The sequence below is a fragment of the Lutjanus erythropterus genome, chromosome 23 (assembly GCF_056507025.1).
Source record: "Lutjanus erythropterus isolate fLutEry1 chromosome 23, fLutEry1.hap2, whole genome shotgun sequence".
Classification (NCBI taxonomy): Eukaryota; Metazoa; Chordata; class Actinopteri; order Lutjaniformes; family Lutjanidae; genus Lutjanus; species Lutjanus erythropterus.
This window is the reverse complement of record NC_139339.1, coordinates 28,318,295-28,343,801: the sequence shown is the minus strand read 5'-3', so window position 1 is coordinate 28,343,801 and position 25,507 is coordinate 28,318,295. Positions and strand designations below refer to the sequence as shown.

General features: G+C 38.1%; 1 protein-coding gene and 2 pseudogenes across 1 annotated transcript; 2 read left to right on the top strand and 1 right to left on the bottom strand.

Annotated features, from left to right (window-relative positions):
* Positions 1-534: 534 nt before the first annotated feature.
* LOC146306339 (uncharacterized) lies at positions 535-3,659 on the bottom strand (annotated as a pseudogene).
* A 15-nt stretch (positions 3,660-3,674) lies between these two features.
* On the top strand, positions 3,675-5,698 carry LOC146306338 (zinc finger protein RFP-like; annotated as a pseudogene).
* A 3,630-nt stretch (positions 5,699-9,328) lies between these two features.
* Positions 9,329-20,291, top strand: mpdu1b (mannose-P-dolichol utilization defect 1b). Its single transcript, XM_084712599.1, has 7 exons — positions 9,329-9,554; positions 11,238-11,303; positions 12,254-12,386; positions 12,520-12,605; positions 14,245-14,363; positions 16,331-16,441; positions 19,677-20,291. Exons 1-7 carry the CDS (start codon positions 9,437-9,439, stop codon positions 19,809-19,811), a joined length of 768 nt encoding a protein of 255 aa, XP_084568725.1. The 5' UTR covers positions 9,329-9,436; the 3' UTR covers positions 19,812-20,291.
* Positions 20,292-25,507: the final 5,216 nt, after the last annotated feature.

Below are 25,507 nucleotides of genomic sequence, written 5' to 3'. Positions count from 1 at the left end.
CAGGTGTGGTGCCGACACCAGCGGCTGATTGGTCTGGCTGCCTTTATAAGGAGAAACATCTGGGCCGGCCCACTGTCATCCCTCCTCTGCTCCCAACTCCTTGGTGTTTGTTTAAGTGCATGCAGCAGTAGGGGTGAGCTGCCCTTTTCTTCTTTGTTTTCTCCTGTGTTTCTTAAGTAGGGTTAGTTAATTTATCAGATTATAATTCTTAATCCCCCTCTTTACCATTAAAAGCCATGTATATTCAGATTTATTGATGTTCAACATTTTATGATAAAATGAAAAATGTGTTGGAAAAAATCCTTCTATTCATACTCAAGCTAGATAAACTCTTTACAAAACTTTTTGGATTAGCTGAAAAATGCATCATCACAAACTTAAACACTTTTTTTTCTGAGTTTATGAACAGCCATCTTCTCAGAGATTCATGATATAGCTACAATAGTTATGCATGTGACATATAAGTTAAAATAAAACACTGACAGGTATGATTTTACTTCACTGAGTAGTTTTACTTTACATATATCCGTACATTTTTCTTTCATACTTTTTTTGACAATGCATTATTTTCACCGTTGCTAAACTGATCCATGTTGTGAATGAATTAAAGCTGCAATATATTTGTTTGGTGTATGTTAAAACTCAAGTTAATATTCACAATATTGTATATTCCATTTTCTTCAAATGTTGCAGTCGTGTCACAGAGATTGATGAAAGTAGCATAATGTTTGCAATCACAGGGTAACTTCTTATATGTTTCAAGCTGAATATTTCACTGAAGAAATTATGTGCAATGTAATGGAAGACAGTTATAAATGTATCAAAACATCTGTAGAGCCCTGAAGAGTATTTAACTGTTCTTTCACATAACAGGAGTCATCTTGTATTTGTCCACTGTACCATTGCTTTTGGCTTGATAGAACATTCAGTAGCAGTTGCCAAAGTGTGTCTGTAGCCTTTTTTAACACATACAGCAACTATGTGCCATCATGTAATTTTTAAACATTTATATGCTGGCAAGGGAGAATTAGAAGAAGAAAAAAGGGAGCAGCTTTAAATCTTGCAGTTCAAGAAGCACAATAAAACATCAATATTTGCTTCACAGTGTAATTTTTTGAAAGTACAGTGAGGCTAATGTTACCCAGCTGTCCGTGTAATGTTGAGATCACACATTTACAAGTTTATCAAAAATAAACTGTGGTGTTCTCTGAAACAGTGTTTTGCCATTGTTGTTGTCATTTTGAAGAGGGTTGACATGGCATCATTCAGTTCTTGCAAATCCCTGTCATTCAGTGGGGAAAATCCTCTCTGAGAGTTTGCTGAGGAACAAAAAAATACTCCCGCTGTTGGGAGTTCTGGGTTGTGAAGATGAGGCAAATCATTGTCAAGAGTAAAGAGCTGAACTGGTGTTCTGTTTCCTTCAGATGACATAGAGTGATTGTAATATCCAGCTTTGAATTCCTCCAAAGTGTAGTTGATTCTGGGTAGAAAGACATAATGGAGACAAAAGAGGTCTGTTGCGTTGTCTGTGTCTAGGATACCCAGGGATTCCAGTTCATAAAAAATGGGTGCATAAACATGGCTGCAGTTTTTGTTTAAGTCTCGGTTGAAACGCTCAATCGTCTGGCTGTGCACAGAACTTCCTGATCAGATAGAGCCTTCACCCCTGCTCGCATGCATGTCCTCCCAAATATGAGCGTTCTCTCCTCCGTGATCAGTCCTGATGTGCAGTGGTCTGCCAAACTTTCCAACAGCTTCAGTAAAGAGATGTCTCACAGTTTCAGCACGATTATTGTTGGAGCCGTGAAGAAACATCAACATCCTACTGTAGCCGTCTATGGCACCATGAACGACCAATTTCCACCGAATCAACTTATGATTTCCGTCTACATGCCATATGAAATTTGGATGTGGGACAGAGTATACTCACTGAGCTATTGCTGTTCTTCTCCTGGCTAGGACACTAATTGGGTCCATCCTTCACAGTGAATCTCTTACACGTTGTCTTTGAACCACAATGTTTTTGGAGCGTAAGCATCACTTCTCCCACATTTGGGTGTTCCGTTTTTATTTGAGACACTTCAAGAATTGTTGGTCACTGATGCTCTTAAATTTTGACGTTGGGATATTATAGTATTGCGGTAACTTGTAGAAAGTTGGCCTTGAGATTGAGACTGTAGAGGTGGTTTTCAGTTTAAGAACATGTTCAAGCTCCTCTTTGGAAATCTGATGTCTTCCTGGGTAGTCATTCTAGAACACAGCAAAGAATATGATATTTGGCATGTGTCTATAACAAACATGGGTTATTTAAGAGACAGTTATAGACATAACAGATGAACATTCACATCTACTCATTATCTTTCTAACTGAAAAGAATTATATTATTGTAATTGTTAATTATATAATTGTACTGTACATTTATTTAAGGAATGTTTAACTAAATAAAATGGACATTAAAAAGATGAGGTAAATGAGCAATAAATCAAACATGAACATGACTATTATTGAGTACTGATGACACGTCACTGGGGCAAAGTGTGTTGCTGGTAAAGGTATGGTAGCGCTGGAGCCCTGAGGAAATTTGAAATATAAACAAATTACCTAAGTTGTTATTATTTTGTCATGGTGTTGTTTAAAATATGCCACCGTGGTTGGAAGTAATGTGGAAACAATACACCACACAGATTAAAAAACACAAACAGCCAGCTAGGTTACATGAGTATGAAAGTATACCAAGCGGTGTGATGTCCCAGTGGAGGTGGAGGGTGTGTCAGGCCCAGGTGTGTTAGTGTTGGGAGCCTGAAGAGACATTGACAAAATATTATTATTACAGAATAATGTTGTTTTTTTTTTTATTTCATGTGTTTATAGGCCCAGCAGGTAAAAACCAGAGATGTGATTGGCAAAGGACAAAAAGCAGGAACATGTAAAGAGAGATACAGTACATTCTATGCTTTTTCATGCACTGTGGTACCTTATTCATGTTAAAATTAAATGTCTTTCTCATTAAGACTGCCTCTGTCCTCCATCAGCATTACTCTCTCTCTCTAGCCTAACAGTTAGAGCAGGTAAGCCGAGGTGACATGTCTGATGGGGGACAGAGTCAGATTTCTATCTGGCCAACAATTTACAGTGTAATTTGGTGCCCTGAGGGGAGACAGTAGCCTCCGTCAGCTGTAACTAATGCTCTATATGATCTGCTTTGCTCCTCAGAATTTCTTCACGTAATCTTGAACTCACATTTACACATCTTGTTTTTCAGTTCATTAACTCGCACCACTTGGTCAACATGGTGTGAGTTTTATGCCCATTTATGCTGCTGGGCCAGCAGTGTAAATAAAACAAGTACGCTAACGTTACACATGAAGTGCATTGGTGCACTTCTTACTAATAGAAAATCTGTAAAGTTAGCCTGGATAAGTAACGTTACCCGATGCTACGTGATTTGGAAAACACACTGTAGTGGTATAATTTTCTATCATCAAGTTCACTCCATCCACTGTAGTGATATAATTTTCTATTTTTCTGAGCTTTTTTGTCACAACAACACTTACCGAGGTGGCCTGTGGTGGTACTGGCCCTGTGGTGGTTGCCGAAAATGTGCGAATGGCCACCAAAACGGCTCTCCCGATGTTTTCAGCTAACGCCGATTTGGCCATGCTAGCAGGGCATGGATGACCAACAGCAGACTGCACCGGGTGGAGGCAGGCGGGGGTAGATCAGTCAAAGTGCGCCCCCTTGTGACTGACTGTAGTGGCTACAGATTATAAGTCCCGCAAAAAAGTGACACTAAAAACTCAATGTACTCACAAAATATAGTTTCTCCAAACGGGTTTGTTATTTTGGGTAGTTGTTATCACTGTAATCTATGTCCAAGAGTCAATTTCTCCAGAAAAGATTGTTGTTTATTCGTTATTTGACAATATAAACAGACTTTGACCTCCTCAAGCTTTTATTTTGGTACTTCCGGTTGCCAGCATCTTGAATTTGCATATTAGTTAAATATTTAGTTTCACCCAAAACATTTAGATTTAACATTTAGATTTAACTTTTAGATTTAGATTTAACATTTAGATTAAACATTTAGATTTAACATTTAGATTTAGATTTAACATTTAGGTGGAACATTTAGATTTTGATTTAACTTTTAGATTTAGATTTAACATTAAATTAAACATTTACATTTAACTTTTAGATTTAGATTTAACATTTAAATTAAACATTTACATTTAACATTTAGATTTAGATTTAACATTTAGATTTAATATTTAGATTTAGATTTAACTTTTAGATTTAGATTTAACTTTTAGATTAAACATTTACATTTAACATTTAGATTTAGATTTACATTTAACTTTTAGTTTTAGATTTAACATTTAGATTTAGATTTAATTAGCCCTGCACTGAACTTGCGACTTGTCCAGGGTGAACCCCGCCTCTCGCCCAATGTCAGCTGGGATAGGCTCCAGCAGCCTGAGACCCTTACGGAATAAGCGGTTACAGAAAATGAATGAATGAATTTAGATTTAATTATTTAATAAATTTTCAAAAGTCAAAAATTCAAAAATTCACACCACTTTTTAAAACATGATTTGAAGCTAAATGTGACAAAATGTTGCTGTTATTTTCAGCATGAGCACATTTTCTAAATGGCACCCCATAGGTTTATGCTCTGTTATGACGTCCTACAAACCACAGCAACAATCCATGCAGCTCCCAGCAGTTCTCCTCGTCGCCTTGTACGAAGCTTACAAACAAAAATCCAACTGGTGCTGGGTTTTTGACAAATTGAAGAAGCTAGCCTATTACTTAGCCACTGACACGGTCTCAGACCCCGAAGTAATCTGGCTGATGCGCTCGACTCTTTGTTTATAACCATACGCTGTGCCGTTCCTTGAATGAAACCACGGGTTGTTCTTAATTGCAGCAAAAAACAATTTATTTTCTTCATGCAAATATGAACGATGTCCATTGTTGTTTCAAAAAAAGACCAAACATTCAGCATACGGTGTGACAAACATTTTTGTGCCATAGCGGTCAAACACCTGACAATGACAGTAACCCTGCTACCTTTACACCTGAGCATTACAAAAGTACAGCGACACCCCATGTTCAAAACAGTGAACTACAAGTGAAACCTTGGAATATTTCACCAACATATTTGGCTCCTACAAGTAGTATTAACAATATTGCTGTACTTGAATCCCAGTGTCAGTCCGATTGGATGTCAGCACTAGCTATCCTTGGCTGAAAGTGTCTTCAGATGGTCTACAGGTCCAGGAGGCAGCAAGGTCCTCAACTGCTCTCTCAAACAGCAGCCAACACTTCGCTGAACGGCCCTGTGAACTGGGCAGACACTACTGGGAGGTGGAGGTGTTCCCTAACAGGTGTGGTGTCAGAGTTTACTAACAGGAAACAAAGGTCACCCAGGGGCAGCTGCTGGGCCCTGTGGAAGGGCCTCAGTTTGTGGGCCTGTACCGCACAGAGGGCAGCTGTGCCCCAACTGATTGGGGTGTATGTGGATGTGGGGGAGGGTCAGGTGTCTTTTCATGATGTTGATCAAAGGGTTCACATTTATACCTTTTCTGACACCTTCAAACACAGTCTGATCCCTCTGTTAGTCTGCATGGGCAAAGACAAACTCCTTAAAATCATTCCTGCAGATAAATTAGTCACTTCTGATCAGAGGTGGCAGTGAGGCACGCATGAGAATCAAGCCAGTCACAAGTCAAGACATATGAAATTCTTATGATCCGATGATCAGCACAACTTTTATTTTCACGTTCTGTTCTTACCATAGTTACTGACAACAAAATCCTTGAATCCAAATTTTACAGTATTCATTTTGGACTAGTGGGGCAGCATGGTGGTGCAGTGGTTAGCACTGCTGCCTCACAGCAATAAGGTCCTGAGTTCGATCCCCCAGCTGGTTGGGGCAGGGCCTTTCTGTGAACAGTTTGTATGTTCTCCTCATGTCTGCGTGGGTTCTCTCTGGGTTCTCCGGCTTCCTCCCACAGTCCAAAGACATGCATGCTAGGTTAATTGGTGACTCTAAATTGCCCGTAGGTGTGAATGTGAGTGTGAGTGGTTGTCTGTCTGTGTCAGCCCTGCGATGAACTGGAAACTTGTCCAGGGTGACCCTGGACCCTCTCGACCAATGTCAGCTGGGATAGGCTCCAGCAGCCCGCGACCCTTCCGGAATAAGCGGTTACAGAAAATGGATGGATGGATTTTGGACTAGCTTCCTACATGATAGCTCCCTCATACGATGTCCTTTGCTGGTCCACAGTAAGTTGCCAAGTTTGTGTCCATTGCCTTAGAGATCACCTAACCAACCCAACTTAGAAACAAACTGTATGTCACTGCTGATGAAGATATGTTTTCTTCGATCACACCCTCCTTTAAGATTCTTTGGAAACAAAAAGTGTTCTGTAATTACATGAGTGACTATGAGATGTTAATCATAGAATAAGAATATGGATCTAATTAATGAGTGGTTTAAAGAGAACAGGACTTGGATGATTTTATTTTCTATCATTCATCATTGTATATTTTGTTAATAACTGCACATGCTAATGTCTGCACTTTGTTCATTTGAATAAAATTAATGTTATCAAATATATTTTTATCCAGACTGATTTACAGAAACACCCTACGCCACCAGGACACACTTCCACACATTTTCAAAGACTGCTTCGACAAAAATGCATTTTATTTTAATACATACCCTTATTCCATACACAACATCCAATCAAAGGCATTATTTGGGTCATGGGAGGCTGGAGCCCAGTCTGAGAGGTGGGGTTCACCCTAATAAACAGGTCAACAGGGGCCAGTATTTCAGAGCCTTTAATCTGGATCAGAATTATCCAGATTTTGTAATCCCCTTTTTTGCTACCTGAGATCAAACTGAGAATGTTGGTTTTGTCTTGGTTTTTCAAATAATTGTCAGATAGAATCATTCTGATCCAGATACCACAAAATCAGGGCTGCAGAATCTGGATTTGCAGTCTTTGGATCAGCCTCTATCTGGTGGTCATTAACACAAGCATGAAAATGTTGTGTTGACTGTTTTGAGGCCATATTACCATTTTTACTGATCAAAAACCCTCAGTAAAATAATGCTTCACAGAGTGTCTCTCATTGACCATCCAGCTGGTCAGTCTGGTTGCAGAGCTTGCACTATATTTAGGGGTAATGAATTCATAATTGAATGTGTACAATAGGTTATTTTTCTTTCACTGTAATAAAGGATGTTAAAAATAGTGACTTGCTATAAAGGACTGTTTGAATGAATGGCCAGTGGTGCCAGAATGCACTGGCATTGCTTGTTTTACTTCCTTTTGCAAGTCCTGTATTTTGAGAGAGATATCCTCAAACAGCACAAAGACAGTATGTATACATGTAAACACCAAAAGAGAAAAACAGATAAAAAAAAAAAATAAAGCCCAGATGTTTATCAAAATGAAAATATTTGGGTACACAGTATAAGAAATCCTTGGCATGCTCTATACATATCAATATAAATAGCCATAGAATATCTGAAAATATACACAAGAATAAACTGTACTAAAAATGTAAAGATATACAACAGTAACATACAAGGATACGCTACATCAAGTATAAAAATACAAGTAGTATACCAGAACACTGTACAAAAATATAAAAAATGTAAAATGATGATAACATTTATATACATAAGATAAGTGTGCAGTGAGGCTGAGAGATAAATTATGCAAAATAGGTGGTAGCAGTACAAGATGTACATTTAGCCATGACCATGGTGGTGAAAGTGCTATAAGAATCAGTGCAAAACACAGAAATCTGGTTGGACTGAAACTATATACTGTAGAACCCATTACAGAGAATTTGGAGTCTCTATTAGACAGAGGTGCGGGGTGAGTGTTTTACATTACACACTTCAACCAAATATATTGTTGTACACCAGCCATATGGCCCTAGGAATGAAAAAATTAATAATAAGATAAGATAAGATAAGATAAGATAAGATAAGATAAGATAAGATAAGATCAACTTTATTGATCCTACACTGAGGAAATTCATGTTACAGCAGCTCAACAAGAACAGGTGGAAAAAAGGCTTGAGTGACAATAGAATACTTTTTAAATATATGAGATAAATTATAAGAAAATACATATACAAAACACTTAAGAAATAGGAAATATAAAGTGCAAAATTTGTCAAAGCTGTACACTCAAGACTATAAACACTATATACACCTTTCAGATATGTGAATATATGGACAGATCTGTGGGTGAAAATGGATAACTGTAGTTGTAGTACAAATGCAAAATGCATGTTGCCTAATAAAGGCAGATTAGATTACACTGAATAGTAGCAGCAAAGATTTCACATTGATGATTTATGACAGAAAAACAACAACAACAACAACAACAATAATAACTATGGTAAGATGAGGACGAAATTATAAGCCCCCCTATGAAAACTGTATTCTTCTTTAAATATTTCCCAAATGCTGTTAAACAGAGCAACAATTATTTTAAAACAACTTTTCCAAACATCATTGATTTATTTTGGATGCTTATATTATTTTACTTTGCACACAGAAATAAAATTATTTCACAAAAACCAAAAACTACCAGGTCATAAAAAAAACTCTGCCAGGCTTGTTCTGTACTGTGTGGCACTCTTTGAACTGATGATACGTCTCACTCCAGTTCTTGACACTTGGAAACGATAACTTTGTAATAATTCTGTTGTTGTGTGCAAATAGTAATATTTTACGCTTTCTAAAGAAAACTAGTATGTTTAGAAATGTTATGTTGAAAATTCCTTGCTCTGTTAAAAAAGCACTTGGGGAAATTTTGAGAACAACTTCTAATTCCATAGAGGAGCTTATAATTTTGTCCTCAACTGTATATCAAGTATAGACCACACAATGTCAGTTTGATGTATACTTAATCATGTTTGTGATGTAATGCCAAATTAGGCTTCAGTTCACCTCCTATAGCCAGTAGGTGGCACTGTGAATCAGTAGATGTCTTCAGGCCTGGACCGTAGAAGACAGTCAGATCTCATTGGCATTGGACAATGTACAGTCAAGTTACAACAGCTTCCTGTTTCATGGCAATGAAACTAGAAAAGAGGGAAGTGTCGTAACATCACCTTTGATGAAGAAAGACTTTTGAGAAAACACACTTCAGACGTACTGACTGATTTTTCCAAAATGTTTTCAGAAATGCAAATTCAAATAGCATGATGTTGCTTTTTAAATGTAAATTTTATTTAAAATAAATAAATAAATAAATAATAATAATAATAATAATAAGAAGAAGAAGAATGACAGCAGCAGTAGTGGTGGCGTTGAAGCAGCGGAACCTTTGTATTGTCATGTGAACTGGTGGGACTCTTTATCTGTTACACACTGGACGGCAACGTCACACTAATCTCCACAATGGCGGAGAAAACAGAGAGCTCGTCCTTTATGGATCCTTTTAAAGGACTTTTGTTGACATATTTTATGCCCGAATCATGTTACGACGAGTTCTTCCTCAACTTCAACTTCCTGGACGGTGAGAATGTGATTCGAGTTCAAACCGGAAGTTCAGAACATGTTCTGTTCGATGTGGAACGATTTGCTGAGAACTAACTACTTCCATTTATTTTAAGTCCACTTTAGGTTTAAAACGAGGAGACAGTTTGGTTTGTCTGGGTCTTATAGTATGAACGACAGATTCAAAATGCTCAGTGCTCATTTAAAATGTGTCAGTTGCCTACAGACAAACACTGGCACCTCATTTGACAGCAGTCTCTCTCTTTATTGCCTAATATTTATAAACTTTTAATGTCTGCATGGATCATGTTGACTGTCAGGTTCAGTTAACTTCTGGGGGAAATGATGGTTTCCGAGCCACGTTTCCACAGATCAAACACACCGAGCAGTGTTAACTTAAGGAGACCTGAGGGGAATATTTCCTGCCTACATCCAGTGACCCCTGATTGGTTTGATGTTTTCCTGCCCAATAATGGATGAAAATGTGCCTGGATTTACAGTATTGTGGTGCATTATACGTTTTTGGTGTGACATAATAATAAAACAACGATTCAGGTGTTCACAAATGTGCTAGAATGCAGATAACAGGTTTCATCATACAGTGCAGTGACCTCTGCATTCAAAATAAAGAAAAAATAAGGAGCAGCTTAAACAAACAAACAAAGAAGAAGAAATAATTTACCAAACATAAACTGCAGCACACCTTCCAGCAGTGGTTCTCAGTGATGTGGATGACCAGGGGAGAAACATAGAGCGAAACAGAGTTGAATTCTAATGATTTAGGTAAAGAAAATAAAGAAATACAAGCTTGCTGAGCTTTATTTCGCTACAATATTTTAAATCAGTTGCTGCCTTGATTACTGTGAATGATTGATAATAGTGATGTGGCGGGGGGGGGGGGGGGGGGGGGGGGTGCAAACTTTTTTTGGCTTCTGACGGGGGTAATGTGGGAACCACTCCCTTACAGTATGCCAACTTAAAGTGTAAACTTAAGTACACACAGTCCCACACTCTCTAAAATCCAAGCAAATAATGATGATGTAATTTTGAAGGCATCAAGGTTTCTGCTACAATGAAAATACAGATTTGCAGAAATACTACAGCCTGTGTGTTTTCATAGTGTAAGCTGCCGGTGGGTGGCTGGCCTAAAGACGGTAACTCATTTCTCATCTCAGCTGAATGAATAAAAGTCATGTTTGGGCTGAACAATGTAGAAAAAAAAATCCTGTAGTGATTATTTTAACAGATGTTGCAATATGAATCATAATAGAAATGTTTTCTTACATTTGGAGAAATGCAAATGCAGCTCTACAGTTCTTCATGATAATGCTGTTTTGTCACACTTTTGGCCTTTATCCATTTATTTTTGCATAACTAAAGGAATACAGTTAATGAATATAATCTTGCCAAAGCCCATTTTAAGCTGCACAACACAAACCAAAATTTAAATGTTTCTCACTGTGAGTCAACAGCCAAGGGTCAGTGTTAACTGCAGTGCTGTGAAAAGCACATCCCGTGTGTTGACTGAAATACCACACAGATACTTTGGACTGAAAAACGAATGTCCATGTGCAGACTCAAGAGTTTATTTTCTGATCCTGTCTTGCTTTCGGTTCTCTGACTGATTTGTGTGTGTAATATACATAGTTTGATGTGATCTATGACAGCCAGTTAATCCGTGCTTTTCTGTATTTTGTCACAGTGCCATGTCTGAAGATTGTACTGAGCAAATGCCTGGGGATTGGCATCATCCTGGGATCAGTGCTGGGTAAAACACCTCCCCACCTCTTCTCTTTACAACTGCCTGCATTTAGACAATTGTCAGATTTTAGAATTAAAATAAAATTCATATAGATTTTAATCAATTTTTCTCATTTATTATTAATTAGTTTATGAAAATTTGTAGAAAGGTTTGTTTAGAAAATGGATGGGTGCACTGCCAAAAAAAAGTTTGTTTTAGGGCCCAACCAATACTGGATTTTGGGGAACAATTCCAATATTAGGAAGTAGAAAAAAAATCTGATTTCAATGTATCAGCTGATATTCTTTATACAGAATGTAACAGTGTGTACAGTATATAGAATATAAACATATTTTTGCAATTAATTTTTGCATATCAGACAAAGATACATAATGGAGGCAGGATATTTTATAGGTTAACAACAGCTCTTATTATGAGGTTTCCATGACATCACAATGCATTTAGTTGCTGCTAATTGCTGGTTTCATTCAATGAGTTTATGAACGTACAGCTCAGCAACTTTGTATATATGTATAACATCTTCCCACAGTTTGGAATATCATCAGGAAAAATAAGAAAAATAAGTTTAAGAAAAATCTGAAACCTGCTCCCATCCATGTGTGGAGCATCAGTTACCATGGTGATGTAGTCAGGTTAAAAGAGAGACACCTTCATGACCTCTGCTCACTGAAACGCTCACTTACATTTTTAATAATTATAAATAACTATAAATTTAAAAAACACAAATGGAACAAAAAATACACTGTATGTTAAAGTTGACTTAAGGATCAAATAGCTATATAATGCTGCCTATAAAACAAAGAAAAAAAATCTGCATAGTCTTCTATTTTAACAAAAAGGTTTCACAAAGATTCATATTAGGCAACATATATGTAGATACAAAGGTACAGGTATGCAGGTACAAAAGGTGTGAACTGCTGAATGTTTACATGAAGTCTCCACCCTCTCGTCCACAGTCAAACTGCCTCAGATCTTAAAGCTGATAGGAGCAAAGAGTGCTGAGGGGCTGAGCTTCAAGTCTGTGCTGCTCGAGCTGCTGGCCATCACAGGAACAATGGCCTACAGCATCGCCAACAAGTTCCCTTTCAGGTTGAGTCATATTCAAATCAACTTCTGAATCACTCTGGTTCTGCAGTTCTACTGTAGTAATCGCTGTCCAACTAGATGCAGTTCTCCACATGTTTGTGTCATATCCTGAGTAACATGCTGAATGTTCCCTCAGTGCCTGGGGTGAGGCTCTGTTCCTCATGCTGCAGACAGTCACCATTGGCTTCCTCATTCAGCACTACGGAGGAAGAACCAGCAGAGGTGAGACTGCACACTCAGGAATCACTGCTGATCAGCAGACCAACACTGATCAATCAATATCTCATCGGTTAGTGGCGATAGGTGTGGACCAAAATATCAATACTATGTGTCGGGCTGGGTGACGTATCAGTATTATTTCGTATTGTGATCTGAAACTATGTGTCGTCTTAGATTTTGGATATGGTTATATTGGTTATGCATATGGTTATATTGTGATGTGGAATAAGTGTGGGCTTTTTCTGCTTTTTTAAAGCTGTATTACAGTGACAACTCAGAACTGACTGTTTTGCTGTTTCATTATTTGTTTTTACCCACTCAGTTATTATATCCACATTACTGATAATTATTATTGATAATCTCAATGTGTTAACTGGGGATGTTCATGATTAATTATTCAATCATCATCAAGCAAAAACGTTGGCAACCACCATCCCAGATGACAAAACAGTTTGAAAAGTAAACTAGAAAATGGAAAGTATATTGAAGCTGTAACCAGAAAACTGTACACAAATTTTAGTTTATGCCTTTCCTTAAATAAAAAATGAAGGAACAAGAGTGTGTCAGAAATGGTTTCTGACAATTGCTTCCATTTTGGATTTTGTGCCAAAATTCATAAACTCTGCTGCAACAAATCCTTCGATTTACAATCTCTCTCAGTCTCTTTAGGCTCGTTTTGACACTACAGGCATGTTAAAGGAAATAAAAACCTGGAGATGTACAAAACTCAATGAATGAACATGGCAGACCAACATAACTGAAATGTTCCCAAATGTGGATACAAGTCAGAGAAAGTGTGAAATGTAATAAGTCATTAAGACAAAGACAGGACAAGTCCTCGCTTAAGTTAAGGTCCATCGTGTTAAAGTGAACTTGGCTGTGAATTCTGCACAATCTTGCAATTTTGTAATTTCAGCACAACTTTTTCACAAATTTGACCAAACATGATAGCTTCCTGCAGTTCCACCAGTCACAGCAGTCCTACATGTTTTATTGTTTTTTTTTTGTATTTTTATTTTTTATTTTGTCACATATAACTGAAAAACTTAGCACAATAAGTCTATATCTATCGATATTGATAATTATTGATCATGTTGTGTATTCCAAGGGCTGGACACAGCTGAGGTGATTAAAATGAGTAAATATCAAAAAAATTTTGACCAAATACCTTGATATCATGGCAGTATTGTAGGAATCTCATATCATGATACGTTATAATATCGGTATATTGCTCAGCCCTAGTTCTACATATTTAAAAATATACATCATTTAATTTTGTGCTTTCTTGAGTTCGAGCTCCAAAAAGATTCTTTGTGAAATACCCCCTAGGTACAGCAGATTTTATTAAAAGTTTTGGAATCTCAAGCCTTTTTTGGTAATGTTACTCGGAAGACTTAGAACATAAGATGGTTTTAAGGTTTTATTTATCCCGTTTTATTCTCACTCATTTTCACTTGCTCTCACAGCAGTATTGGAACATCTCTGGTGTAAACTGGCTATAATACAGCCCATGTGCCCATGTTTTTAAATCGTGAGAACAAATCCAGAAAAGCTTCAGCCTGGATTCAATCTGAAAGAAATTCTTTTATTGGTCTGATATTGTCAGTCAGATCAGCACCAGTGTCTGTGTCTTCTCTCCCAGGTCTGCTGTTCCTGGTGCTGTATTTTGGCCTGCTGGTCCTCCTGCTGTCCCCTGTCACTCCTCTCTCTGTGGTGACTTTCATGCAGGCCTCTAACATGCCAGCCATCATCATTGGCAGGGTAGGTCAAACAACACAAACCTAACAAATCTATATTACAGTATAGTGCAAAAACTTTACATATTATTGTTGATGGCAGTAAAAAGTCTGAATTAAAATTAGGGATGGGCATTTTCGACAAACTTTTTGATCGATAATCATGAGAATTAACGATCAATTATCGATTTAATCATTAAGAAATGTCTGATAGAAAAAATGATTAAAAATACCACAGGCAGTCTAATTTTTCTCAATTAAGTATTTATTTCAAGAAGAACCTTTAATCCAACAATCCTCTTGTACAATTTAGGCTACAGTTTAAATGTGCAACTGTTAAACAAAACACCGCGAGGCATCGGGCTGAAACTCTTCACAAAATAAAAGCCAGCACAGTACTATTTTCTCAAACAAAATACAATTCTGCCTCTTTTAGGCAGAAAAAAATCATAATAAATAATAATAATTTAAGGAGAACTTTAATCCACGTCTTGCGCGATTTACAATTTAAATGTGCAACTGTTAAACAATAGAAATAGACCTACGCGGAGGCGTCGGGACTCGGGATCTTAACAAAATAAGAGCCAGTAGGATATTCTCTAAAACAAAATTAATAGGCTACATTTCGCCTCTTTTAAACACAAAAATAAAACATCATATTATTAACTAAAAGTCGTTTAATCAAAGAACAAAGTAGACTCGCAGCTGACTTTTTTTTTTTTTTTTTTTTTTTGCCAAAAGGCACGACTGAGAGAGGGAGATCCCACATAACAATAACACATTATAGGCCTATAGGTTTACATGAAGGCTACGGTGGTAACTGTCCTGGGCTATAGCTTACTTAACCTACTTGTTTGTTCGCCGTGCACGCTTCATGTTTACTACCTTCAGATACGGCGGCAGGGCAGAAGTCAGCTCGCAGGCGGTTTTCTCTGCTGTCCTTAAGCTATATCGCCCCCCGCTGGTGGGATATTTTACTACCGCCACATAGTGAAATTCATTACATTGCTTTCTCGACGCACACTACATGAACTCTGTTTAACACTGTCGAAAAATCGAAAAAAAATTACGTGATCGACAAAATTCTTAATGATCAATTATCGATCATCGATCAATCGTGCCCATCCCTAATTAAAATGTATTTTATGATGTTGTGTAAGCTTGGGTGGTGTATTTATATTTTCATACCTTACACACATTTACACGGTTATATGGTATTATAATGGTATTATTATTAAAACTGTGTGTGCTGCGCACTACAGTACCTCATGTCTCCATCAGTTTAATACAGGGATCAGCAACCTTTACTTTAAAAAGTCAAAATCTGTCTGGAGACGCAGCTATTTGCATCAAGACTTTTTTTTTTCCTCAGATTTTTTTAGCTAGCCGACGGAGAATTAAGACTTTCCACTGGCAAAATTTAGAGTAAAAGCCAAATCATGGACATATGATGTGCATTTTAGACTTTTTTTCCATTTGGTGTATAGGCTGCACATTTTTACAACAGGAGAATGTCACTTAAAAGCGTACAACAATGATACTTGGAAATAAAAAGGATGTTATGCTATAATACCTTTATCTCGCCCAAGCCTAATGTTGTTCTCCAATGACTTGTTAAGTGTTTGTCTGTTTCAAAATCAAATCACATCAGAATACACACACACACACACACACACACACACACTCACACTCACACTCACACACACACACACACACACACAGTTCATCTGCTTATTATCATGTAGAAAAGATGCTCCATGTAGCTCAGTATTCTGATTTCATTCAGAAGTTTCCATCAGTGTTCACAGTAATCCTGTGATTGATGTCTGTTTCCATGGTTACAGTACACAGACCAGAACACGAACTAATGCAGAAGGATTTTCCATGTTGCAGATTCATGAACATTAAAAAAAAAAAAAATCACACACACACACACACACACACACACACTGTGAGCGCAGGAGAGACTGACGGTGTGTGTGTCTGTCTCAGCTGATCCAAGCAGCCGCTAACTTCCGTAATGGACACACTGGCCAGCTGTCTGCCATCTCTGTCTTCTTGCTGTTTGCTGGATCCCTCGCCAGGATCTTCACCTCACTACAGGTAAGTGTGTGTCTGTGTGTGTGTGTAATATGACTGAATGATTGCATTTTAGAAATTATGAATCTCTACCTTTCATGTGCTACAAATGCAAATAAAGGGACCCTCCCACATGAGGGGTGGAGGTAAAAAAATATGAACTGTGGAGGTGGTGAAAATGCCTGTAAACTGAAAAATAAAGAAGTAAATTATGTCTAACCACGCCTGACAACTAACTGGTTGACTTTTTACCTCTCACCTTGCCATCCTGACCTGCCTTTTCAAATCAATTAAGTTCATCACTCTATTTTTTTAATTGACATACATTTTTTTATCACTTCCATTTACAGTTATTTTGTGCTTCTCACACCTGAGGCTGCTTTCCTTAAATGATAAAAGGTCATTTTTTGTTTTGAAAGATAAATAATGAATTCAAGATGGTGAAAATGTTAAAACATGACTCTTGTTTACAGTCACATCACGACTGTTTTAACCTAATTTACTGAATCAAATCATTCAGTTTTTTCTCTTTACATCCATTTTCCTCCTCTATTTTCCAACATGCATTTTCATCACTTCCATTATTATTATTATTATTATTAATTTTTGTTACTATCACCCCTCATTCTCCCACACTCACCAGAATATGGTAGTAGTGTGAACCTTATACCTCAGAGCAGAGAAGATATACACAACTCCATCTTCACTGTGGAGCTCTTGAGTTGTTTTGTACTGAACAATAAACACTGTGACACATAGTAAAATTATTTAAGATTTATCATCTAGACATTTATTTATTAGGATGGAAAATCAAAGTAAGAAAGGCATTCATTTTTATTTTAATAGCACATGTACATCCCACAGATGAGATAACAGAACCCACAGCACTATTGACATGCAGCTCGGTTTTCTTCTGACTGAAGACAAAACTTCTGGATCAACAAAACTCGCACAAAAGACGTGACATCTGTTTTTTCTTTTTCCCCCTCATCTGCTGCACCCAGCTCACATGTCATGTCATGTTGTGTCTCTGACTGTTGTACATCAACCATGAAAGGAGTAGCTACAAACATCATTTACCAGATTAGTTCAGTCTAAACTGGTATAGTCAGGGTTTGAATTACATAGAGGCTTTCAGGGAGCCCTGTTTTCCAGTGTGCACTGCCTCTACATGCCTGCGTGCACATGGAAGTGTGCAGCAGTGCTGGTAATTGCAGGAATACTCAAAACACATTCTAGTGTTACTACTACAGACGGTTAATGCTGTCAGTAACATTTCATAGATGCTAAATAACAACAACACAAGACTACTGTTTCAAATCCAAAGAATGGACCCAATTAGGTAAAAAATGAAATAAAGTAAATAGAATAAACCCAATCATAAAAGCAGCAGTGGGACACAGGAAATGTTTTTCTGCTCCTCATATTCAAGAATCACACATCACACGGTGAAACCAATAAAGCTGAACATTTGTTAAACATTGTTTAGCAAACTTGTGCTTTTTAACTACAGATAAATAAAGAAATGTTTTGCACTCTTTAGGACTCTTATATAGCCTTGTATCAGGTATCAACATCATCATCTAATATTTGTGAATGTACACTAAACGTGAGAAAGTTCTTGAGTAAAAGTTTGTTTTTACAGAGACAAATGTTTGGCAATTGGACTGTAATAAGAGAACACCACATTTTTTATATATTTCAGGACTCTTAATGTACAGAAAATAAAATAGAACTTAAAAGTGGACAATGATTTAGAGCTCCCCTAAATGTCTCAGAGGAGGCTTTCAGGAGAGCTGAGGTCCCCTCAGCCTCACTCTGATTCAAACCATGGGTAGAGTGAATACTTATTCACTTAACTGCCCCACCCTTACAGATGAATCCAGAGTTCAACATGAATATCTTTTTAATTACAGTACAAAGATCAAAGGTCTGAAATCTGCTTGCCCTAATGCAGTTTTTACTTACTTTACTTACTTCACAAACTGCTTCATTTATTTGTCAAATAATAAAGTAACTAGTGGAAGTAACTCATGTTATACAAAATCACCAAATGTACAAAGTACACTGGAGTTTGAGAGAAAAGTTTAAAGAGACTTCACAGGTTAAAAGGTTAAATGTAAGAATTATGTACAAATGATAATACTATATACAAATAACAATACTATAATTATGAATAAAATAGGAATAGTAAAGTACAGAACAAGTTAAGAGTAATAATATAGAACAAGTTAAGTATGTTACACTCTGCTGCACGTTATATATGGTTAGGGACAGGCATCAACAAGTGGTTCCACTTAAGAACCAGTTCAGAAATTATGATTCCATTGACATCATTTAGGAATTGTAGTTTTGATTCAGCTATCGATTCCCATGCTAAATAAGCTTGTGCATATGCAAGTATTTTTGGTCCACATATCCTGCCACACTATCCTTCTCTCTGAAGTTTAAGTCAAAATGAAGCATTACCTCTATTTCCTAAAATGTTTTCCATGTGCTGGGAGCAACAGGTTGTACATCTGCAGCACAACCCCAGCTGGAGTGAAATGTCCCAGACCCCACACTCATGATGTCAACTAAAACATCTGTAAACTAACACAAACATGACAGTTACCAACATAAACCACCATTTAGTGAACAAACACATCACAAACACTAACAGAAAGTAACAATTGTACATTAAAAACACCAACAAAATCTCTGTGCTTTGGAATATAAAATAGTAAAGTCAAACTCTCTGCAATGCATCATGGGCATTATGCAAAAGGTGCCTTAGCATTGTATCTGCAGAGATATGAACCTCACACGCCTGCTGCTGGCTCTCGTTCTTTATTACTTTTATTTAAGTTTTATCTTCCTTTCACTCAAACTTGCAGCAAACTGCAATTTAGTTTTTTGCAGGTTATCTAATGCCATGCAGCTAAACTCCTATTACCAGGGTAAATGAAATATTCGCTTGTGCTTCAACTTAGAAACTTTGTCTATCTGTTGCCGTTTTCTTCTCACTGCAAATCCGCAGTTCTTAACAGGATGAGAAGGACATGAGATGGCTCACTCCTGAGCTACTTCCATCAACAGCCCAAATCAAAATAAGTTTTTTACTTAATCCAGCAACCCACTTGCCCTATAAGGCAAGTGAGTTGCTAGATTTACAAGCCTGATGTGTCATTTTACTTGCCCCAGGCAAGCTAACTAAATATACAATAACTTTCTTGAGTCGACATGAGTATCTTGTTTTGAACATGTTGTGTTCTTGCAGGAAACTGGAGACTCACTGATGGCTCTCACCTATGTCATCTCCTCCGCCTGTAACGGCATCATCGCACTGCAGGTTCTCTACTACTGGAACAGCTCCCCGGAGCGCAAAAAGAAGAAGAAGAAGAAGAAAGAGTAGGCAAAGGACAGTTGTTAAGCTTCAATCATAGCGAAACAGTTTTCTTTCCATACCCCACTGCAGCCTCTCTCACAGAGGCGTCCTCAAAACTTGAAAGAACAAAGGAAAATGCATGTACGGAGCCACTGGGACGTGTGGGACATCGAATCTGCTGGACAAACACTCGACCTGAAGTGTGAGCATAACATGCCGAGCAGATCTTTGTTGGTGGTGTTTAGCTGTGAGCAAAGCTGCTGGCTTCAGTCTCCCACTGTGCAGTACACAATTCTTACATTCCTCATGTTCCTGTTCTCCACTGTTGTGTTAAAATGTTTGGAAACGGTTTGTGCACTTGTTCATTTTTCATATCCAGGGCCTCTGATTACAGTTCTAATCATCAAGATATTTTTTCCAAATGTTTTTTTTAGGAGTTTTGATTTGGTACGCATGTAAAGAATGATTTGTTGTTTTATCATTTCACATAAACATGATTCCACACTAGCTCCTACAACTGCCTGTCGTCTGTATTTGGTGACATTATAGGGTGATGTTATTGCTATGATGATGATGCTATCATCAAGAGTCAAGTTTGCACATTTTTACATTTATACATTATGATGCAGAATTCAACTTTTTTGTAAACCTATGAAATATCTTGAATATTGTTTCAGATTTAAACTAGATGAATAGTATACAGTCAGGCTTCCAGCTCCTGAGTTAGGCACAGTGGCACTTTGAACTAAATGCTAACATTAGCATGCTAACCCAAAAAATAACCTTTTTTTTGTTGTTGCAACTTTCACTCTTTGCAGTTGCAACATCACAACTTCCTGGAGGAACTGATGAGAACAACAATTTTTGAATTGTGAAATTGTTGCAGTATTGAGGCAGAGCACTGCAGTCTGCAGAGGTCTGAGCTACAACACAATCCTTCTGCACACCATCCAACTACCTCCACTGAAAGTGTTTGTTTTGCAGCCTAAAATGTCTGATTTCGCAGCAGCTTTTCTAGAAAATTGTGATGCATGTTATGATGCTCTTAGATGTTTTTTGCAAAGAAATTGCAGGAACCAGTAAAAATTGTGAAAAAAAAAAAAAAATTAATTCCTTAGTCTTTTTTGTATAATTAATTGATAATCAAAGGCAACTTGTTCCAGGGCGAATGAAACTCTGTTCTGAGTGTTCTATGTAAGCTCACCAAAAAGGCTCAAGATGACAAAATTTCTAATAAAATATGCTTTAAATGAAAATGAAGATGGTCACTTGGGGGGTATTCCACCAAGAAACAAAATCTTTTTGGAGCTCAAGCTCAAAACCAGCACAAAATTCTGAAGAAAAAAAAAACAAGTGCCCAGAGTGTTGATAAATGTCAAGAACTATGCCATACCTGTGACAAAAAAAAAAAAAAATGTAAATAATAAAACATTGAGTTGGTTCATTGAGACGTGTTGGGGGGACTGCTATGATCGCTGGAAGTCACAGGAAACTACAATTATTTGTGAAATGTACAGAAAAGTTACTGTGATTGGAAAGAATTGCAGTCATGCAGAATTTGCGTGAACTGTTGTGATCACAACATTGCAACTTCCTTGAGGGACTGATGGGAACAATTTCTGAATTTTGAAATTGTTGCAGTATTGAGGCAGAGCGCTGCAGCCTGCAGAAACCAAGCTGAGCTACAACACAATCCCTCCAGATAACTGCACAACATCTTTAGCATTTAGTTTTTATTTTTTTGCAGAGTTCCCTCTGCCCTGTGCGTTTATAACTACAGTTTTTTTTGCTGCTTAAATATTAAGGATATTTGCAGCAGTGACATTACAGTGTGTATAGAGACAAAACAGAGAGCAGTTGATTGTGTTGCATTGATATACAGGGGTTTTCTTTCACAATTTACTTTAAAGGCTGTTTTCAGTAATTTAACATAGTTCCATGTGTGCTGTGATGTCACAGCGTCACCCTCTGTGCCTTGGATCATGCGTAGACACTCCAGTCTTTTTCACCCACCTGCAGCTAACTTGCTGATCAGGTATTTAAACAGATGCAGGCGCACCAGACTGAATGTAATGGGAGATGGCACTCTAGTTTCATTCATGTTACACCCAAAACACACCTTTAAGTAATTAATTAAGAGAGTAAATACAATCATTTGCTCCTAGATTAAGTGATTTTTATATAGTCAGTGCACTTGTGCCATGCACTTTGGACTAAGCGCTGCAGACCATCTATATGGGACCCAGTGGGATATTCACTTCTGTCACTAACTCTCTGTGGCTGGAGTCACCCCTGCTGAAACACATGGTTGTAGGTTCAGATGTTTCCTCTCTGCCCCAGTCTGTTTCTGTTCAGTGTTCTCCTGCAGGTTAGAACAGTGTGGAACCTTCACAGTGTCCTGTGATTACCACCTATGACAGCAGAGGCTGCTGTTGCTGCTCAGCAGTATTGTGCTGCTGTAACTGACTGAGATCAAACACTCACACAGTCACAAAAATGCCCCTTTTTACAACTCCTTTACTTCTTTTAATGCATACATTCAGTGTGATTATGTTGAGATACTTCTTCAAAATATAAAAGCTATGCTGTCTCCTGGTTACACATTTCTATCACTGACAACAGTAAATACACACTGCATACTGAGGAAACATTTTAATGATGTCTTACAAGTTACAGAGTCAGAATGGGTCTTCTAGATGTTCATTAATGATGTAGTTTCACTTTGGTTCACTTTGCTGAATGTCCACTCAGCAGAAACTAAAGCATGATTCAATTTTTGATCATTCTTAGTCACAGCATCACCACCTCCATAAACTTAACCAGACATAGACACAAATGAACCCATGTTGGAAAAAAAAACAACAAGTAAGTGCCCTCCTAAGTGCCCCTCTAGTGGTCAAACTGTGGTAAAGTGCCCTTGCAGTGGGTACAACTGTATTTGTACTAGTTTTTCATTTTAAGCTCTGCTGTCTTAGGTCAAAACTACCACCATCACTCTTCTTTCCCATGACTGTAAGTCAGAGAATGGACAATAAATTCAAAAACAATTACAACTTTTTAACAATTAATACTTGAAATGATGAAGACACAAAGGAGTATAACGTGATCTTTCGTTTTTACATAGAAATATAACAGGTCACATATGAAACAGTTTCACTGTGAAATTACCAGAGGTGTTTCTGTTACATGCAGGAGCTCACATGCAACTCATATGTGTAACAGGAAGATGGTTAACTTTACTTTATTTCCTCATCTTTTGAACCACATTTTGTACCACAGTTGTTCAGACATGGATGCCAAAGGGTGTTTTGCATCACCATTTAAATCTCCGTTGAACAGCCTTTCCTTTACCTTCTTCATGGCTGTATGTTGGAGTTCAGGGAGGGGGCAGAGGAGGCTAGCTGCCTGAGATCAACTACAGCACTTCATGAAAAGGTAAAGAAAAGGAACCTGTTTTTAATGGGTGAGGGGGTGGGAGTGGAGGCCACAGCCGCAGGCTGCCTCATATCTGATGGTGGAGCAGAGATGGTACAGATTGGTGTGTTTACCGGCCTGATCACCTGCCACTTTTCTTCTTGGGAGGTCCGTCTTCCCTCCTCACCACTCCACTGCAGTTCTTTCACACACCATACCAGTTTCACCACCTCTTCCTGTCCACATGTCACTGGGCGAGTGAATGTTTATATGGATGTATGTTGGGTTGAAGCCCAATACAGATTTCTCACAATGTTGAAAAATAAAGTGAATCTTTAAGACACTGAAGCCCAAATTGCTCCTGATGGTCTGGCCAGCACCCTGCGCGCTCGCTCGTGGCCATCAGTGTGTGTGTGTGTGTGCGTGTCAGTCACTGAATAAACGGCAAATGCCTTTGCATAAAAGAGCTATCAAAAATCCAAGATCAGGACCAAGCCAAGCAATTTATGATATTTAGGCACTGGCATCCAGATGATAAGCACGTTTCTTATGTCCAATACATGAATAATCTATGATAAGTTGAATAATGTTGAACTAAATATTAAATAATTCTAATAGGAAAGGATAGAAAAGACAGACATGGATGTAAACTGAACTTGACTGGTTGATGGAGACAGACAACTGTGAGGCAGTAATTCTATTTTTTGATTGCTCTGTTTTATACGACCATTGACAGCTGACTTCTCACTGTGGTTCCACCAAACACAGCATGTCTGCACCACTGTTCTGATCTGTCCTTCACATAGCTGCAAGCCTTATCAGCAATGTTTCAGAAGCATTACAGCAGCAGAGCGTTTTCCCCACCTGATTATGTTTACTTGCTCAGATTTTGTTGATTAGGTCTCTTTACTTGCTCTCTGTGCTTCTACCATGGATAAGCAGGTTACGTGGTTGAACAGCTTCTTTCTGTCTGTCTTTATGATTGGGAGTCTGCATGGAGTCGTTTATTTTGAAAATTAACAAGATTCAGCAAGATTCAATACAGCACGTATTTGAAGCGGAGCGGAGCTGAGAGCTGCCTCTGAGACACGCCAAGGTGCTGCTGGTATAATCACAAGCATTGTGTAAGAATGGCTGCGATCAGCTCTGGCCGACATGGTGCAACCATAACATGATGCATGATGCTGCGGTGGAATTTAGCCATCATTCTTCTTAACCAACCACTAGGGGCCACAAGTGATCAGTTTCAGTTTGAAATCTTGTTTCAGCTTGGGACAACTTATGTGGAGGCATGATGTTGGCAGAACTGTGCAAATCTCCATTATTTGCATCTGGCAGTTGTGGTGGTTTTGCAGTAGGTGCCTCATCATCTGTTGCCTGGTGAAGATCTGCATTCTACTGAGTGAGTTCTAGTTTCATCTGATTTCACAGAAAATCTAACCCAGTCACAGACATGAAGAATAATTATTCAGACACAGCTAATCTACTCTCTTGGGCAGGTCTTATAGAGCATTGGTACAAACCTTTGGTCTGGGCCACCCTTAGGGGTCTGACAGAAATCACAGGGGGTCCCCAAAACTTTGTCTGCTCTGAGGTCCTTAAAATGATAGTTCACCCAAAAATGAAAATTCACTCAATATCTACTCCCCCCTGTGCTGATGTGAGGATGGGTGAGGATCTCCAGTTCACAAAACACTCCTGGAGCTTCAACAGAAAACAGAATTGCAGCCAAATCCAGTACAATTCAACAATAGAAGTGAATGGTGGTTTTAAAATGTAAAAAAAAAAAAAGTCTCCATACTGCTCATGTGGTGTAATCCAAGTGTCCTTAAGTCCTGACATTAAAATTTGACCCACAAAGACACCCTTTACACCATGTTTTTAGCCTAAATGTCAACTGTAGCCTCTCAGACCTGATCCGCATGCTCACGCCTGAAGCGGGTACACAGGCTCTCGCCCAAGCTACACAACACAAGATATATGAGATCTCATGATACCTTCACATCTGTGTTTACATGCTACCTGGAACTGAGTCAGACAACAGAGAGAGATCTGCTCAGAAATAGCGACTTGTTACTCAAATAGTTGACTTCACAAACTTTCAACAAAGAAGAAAATGTACAAGGACTTCGACATAGAAGAGGAACATCATTTCTTGGCTGCAGCCATGGACTACAGAGCAACAGCAACAGTAACCTGGTGGTGTAGTGTACAAAATCCTTTCCAGATTGAGAAAGGTCCAACTTGTGCTTCAGGCGTGTGCATGCGGCTCTGGTCTGAGAGGCTACAGTTGACATTTAGACTAAAAA

Bases quoted from the DNA above. Each gene is read 5' to 3' on its own strand.
- mpdu1b (XM_084712599.1), top strand. From the start codon at position 9,437: ATGGCGGAGAAAACAGAGAGCTCGTCCTTTATGGATCCTTTTAAAGGA. The intron at 9,555-11,237 runs GTGAGAATGTGA...ATTTTGTCACAG, and splicing joins CAACTTCAACTTCCTGGACG to TGCCATGTCTGAAGATTGTA. The intron at 11,304-12,253 runs GTAAAACACCTC...TCTCGTCCACAG, and splicing joins CATCCTGGGATCAGTGCTGG to TCAAACTGCCTCAGATCTTA.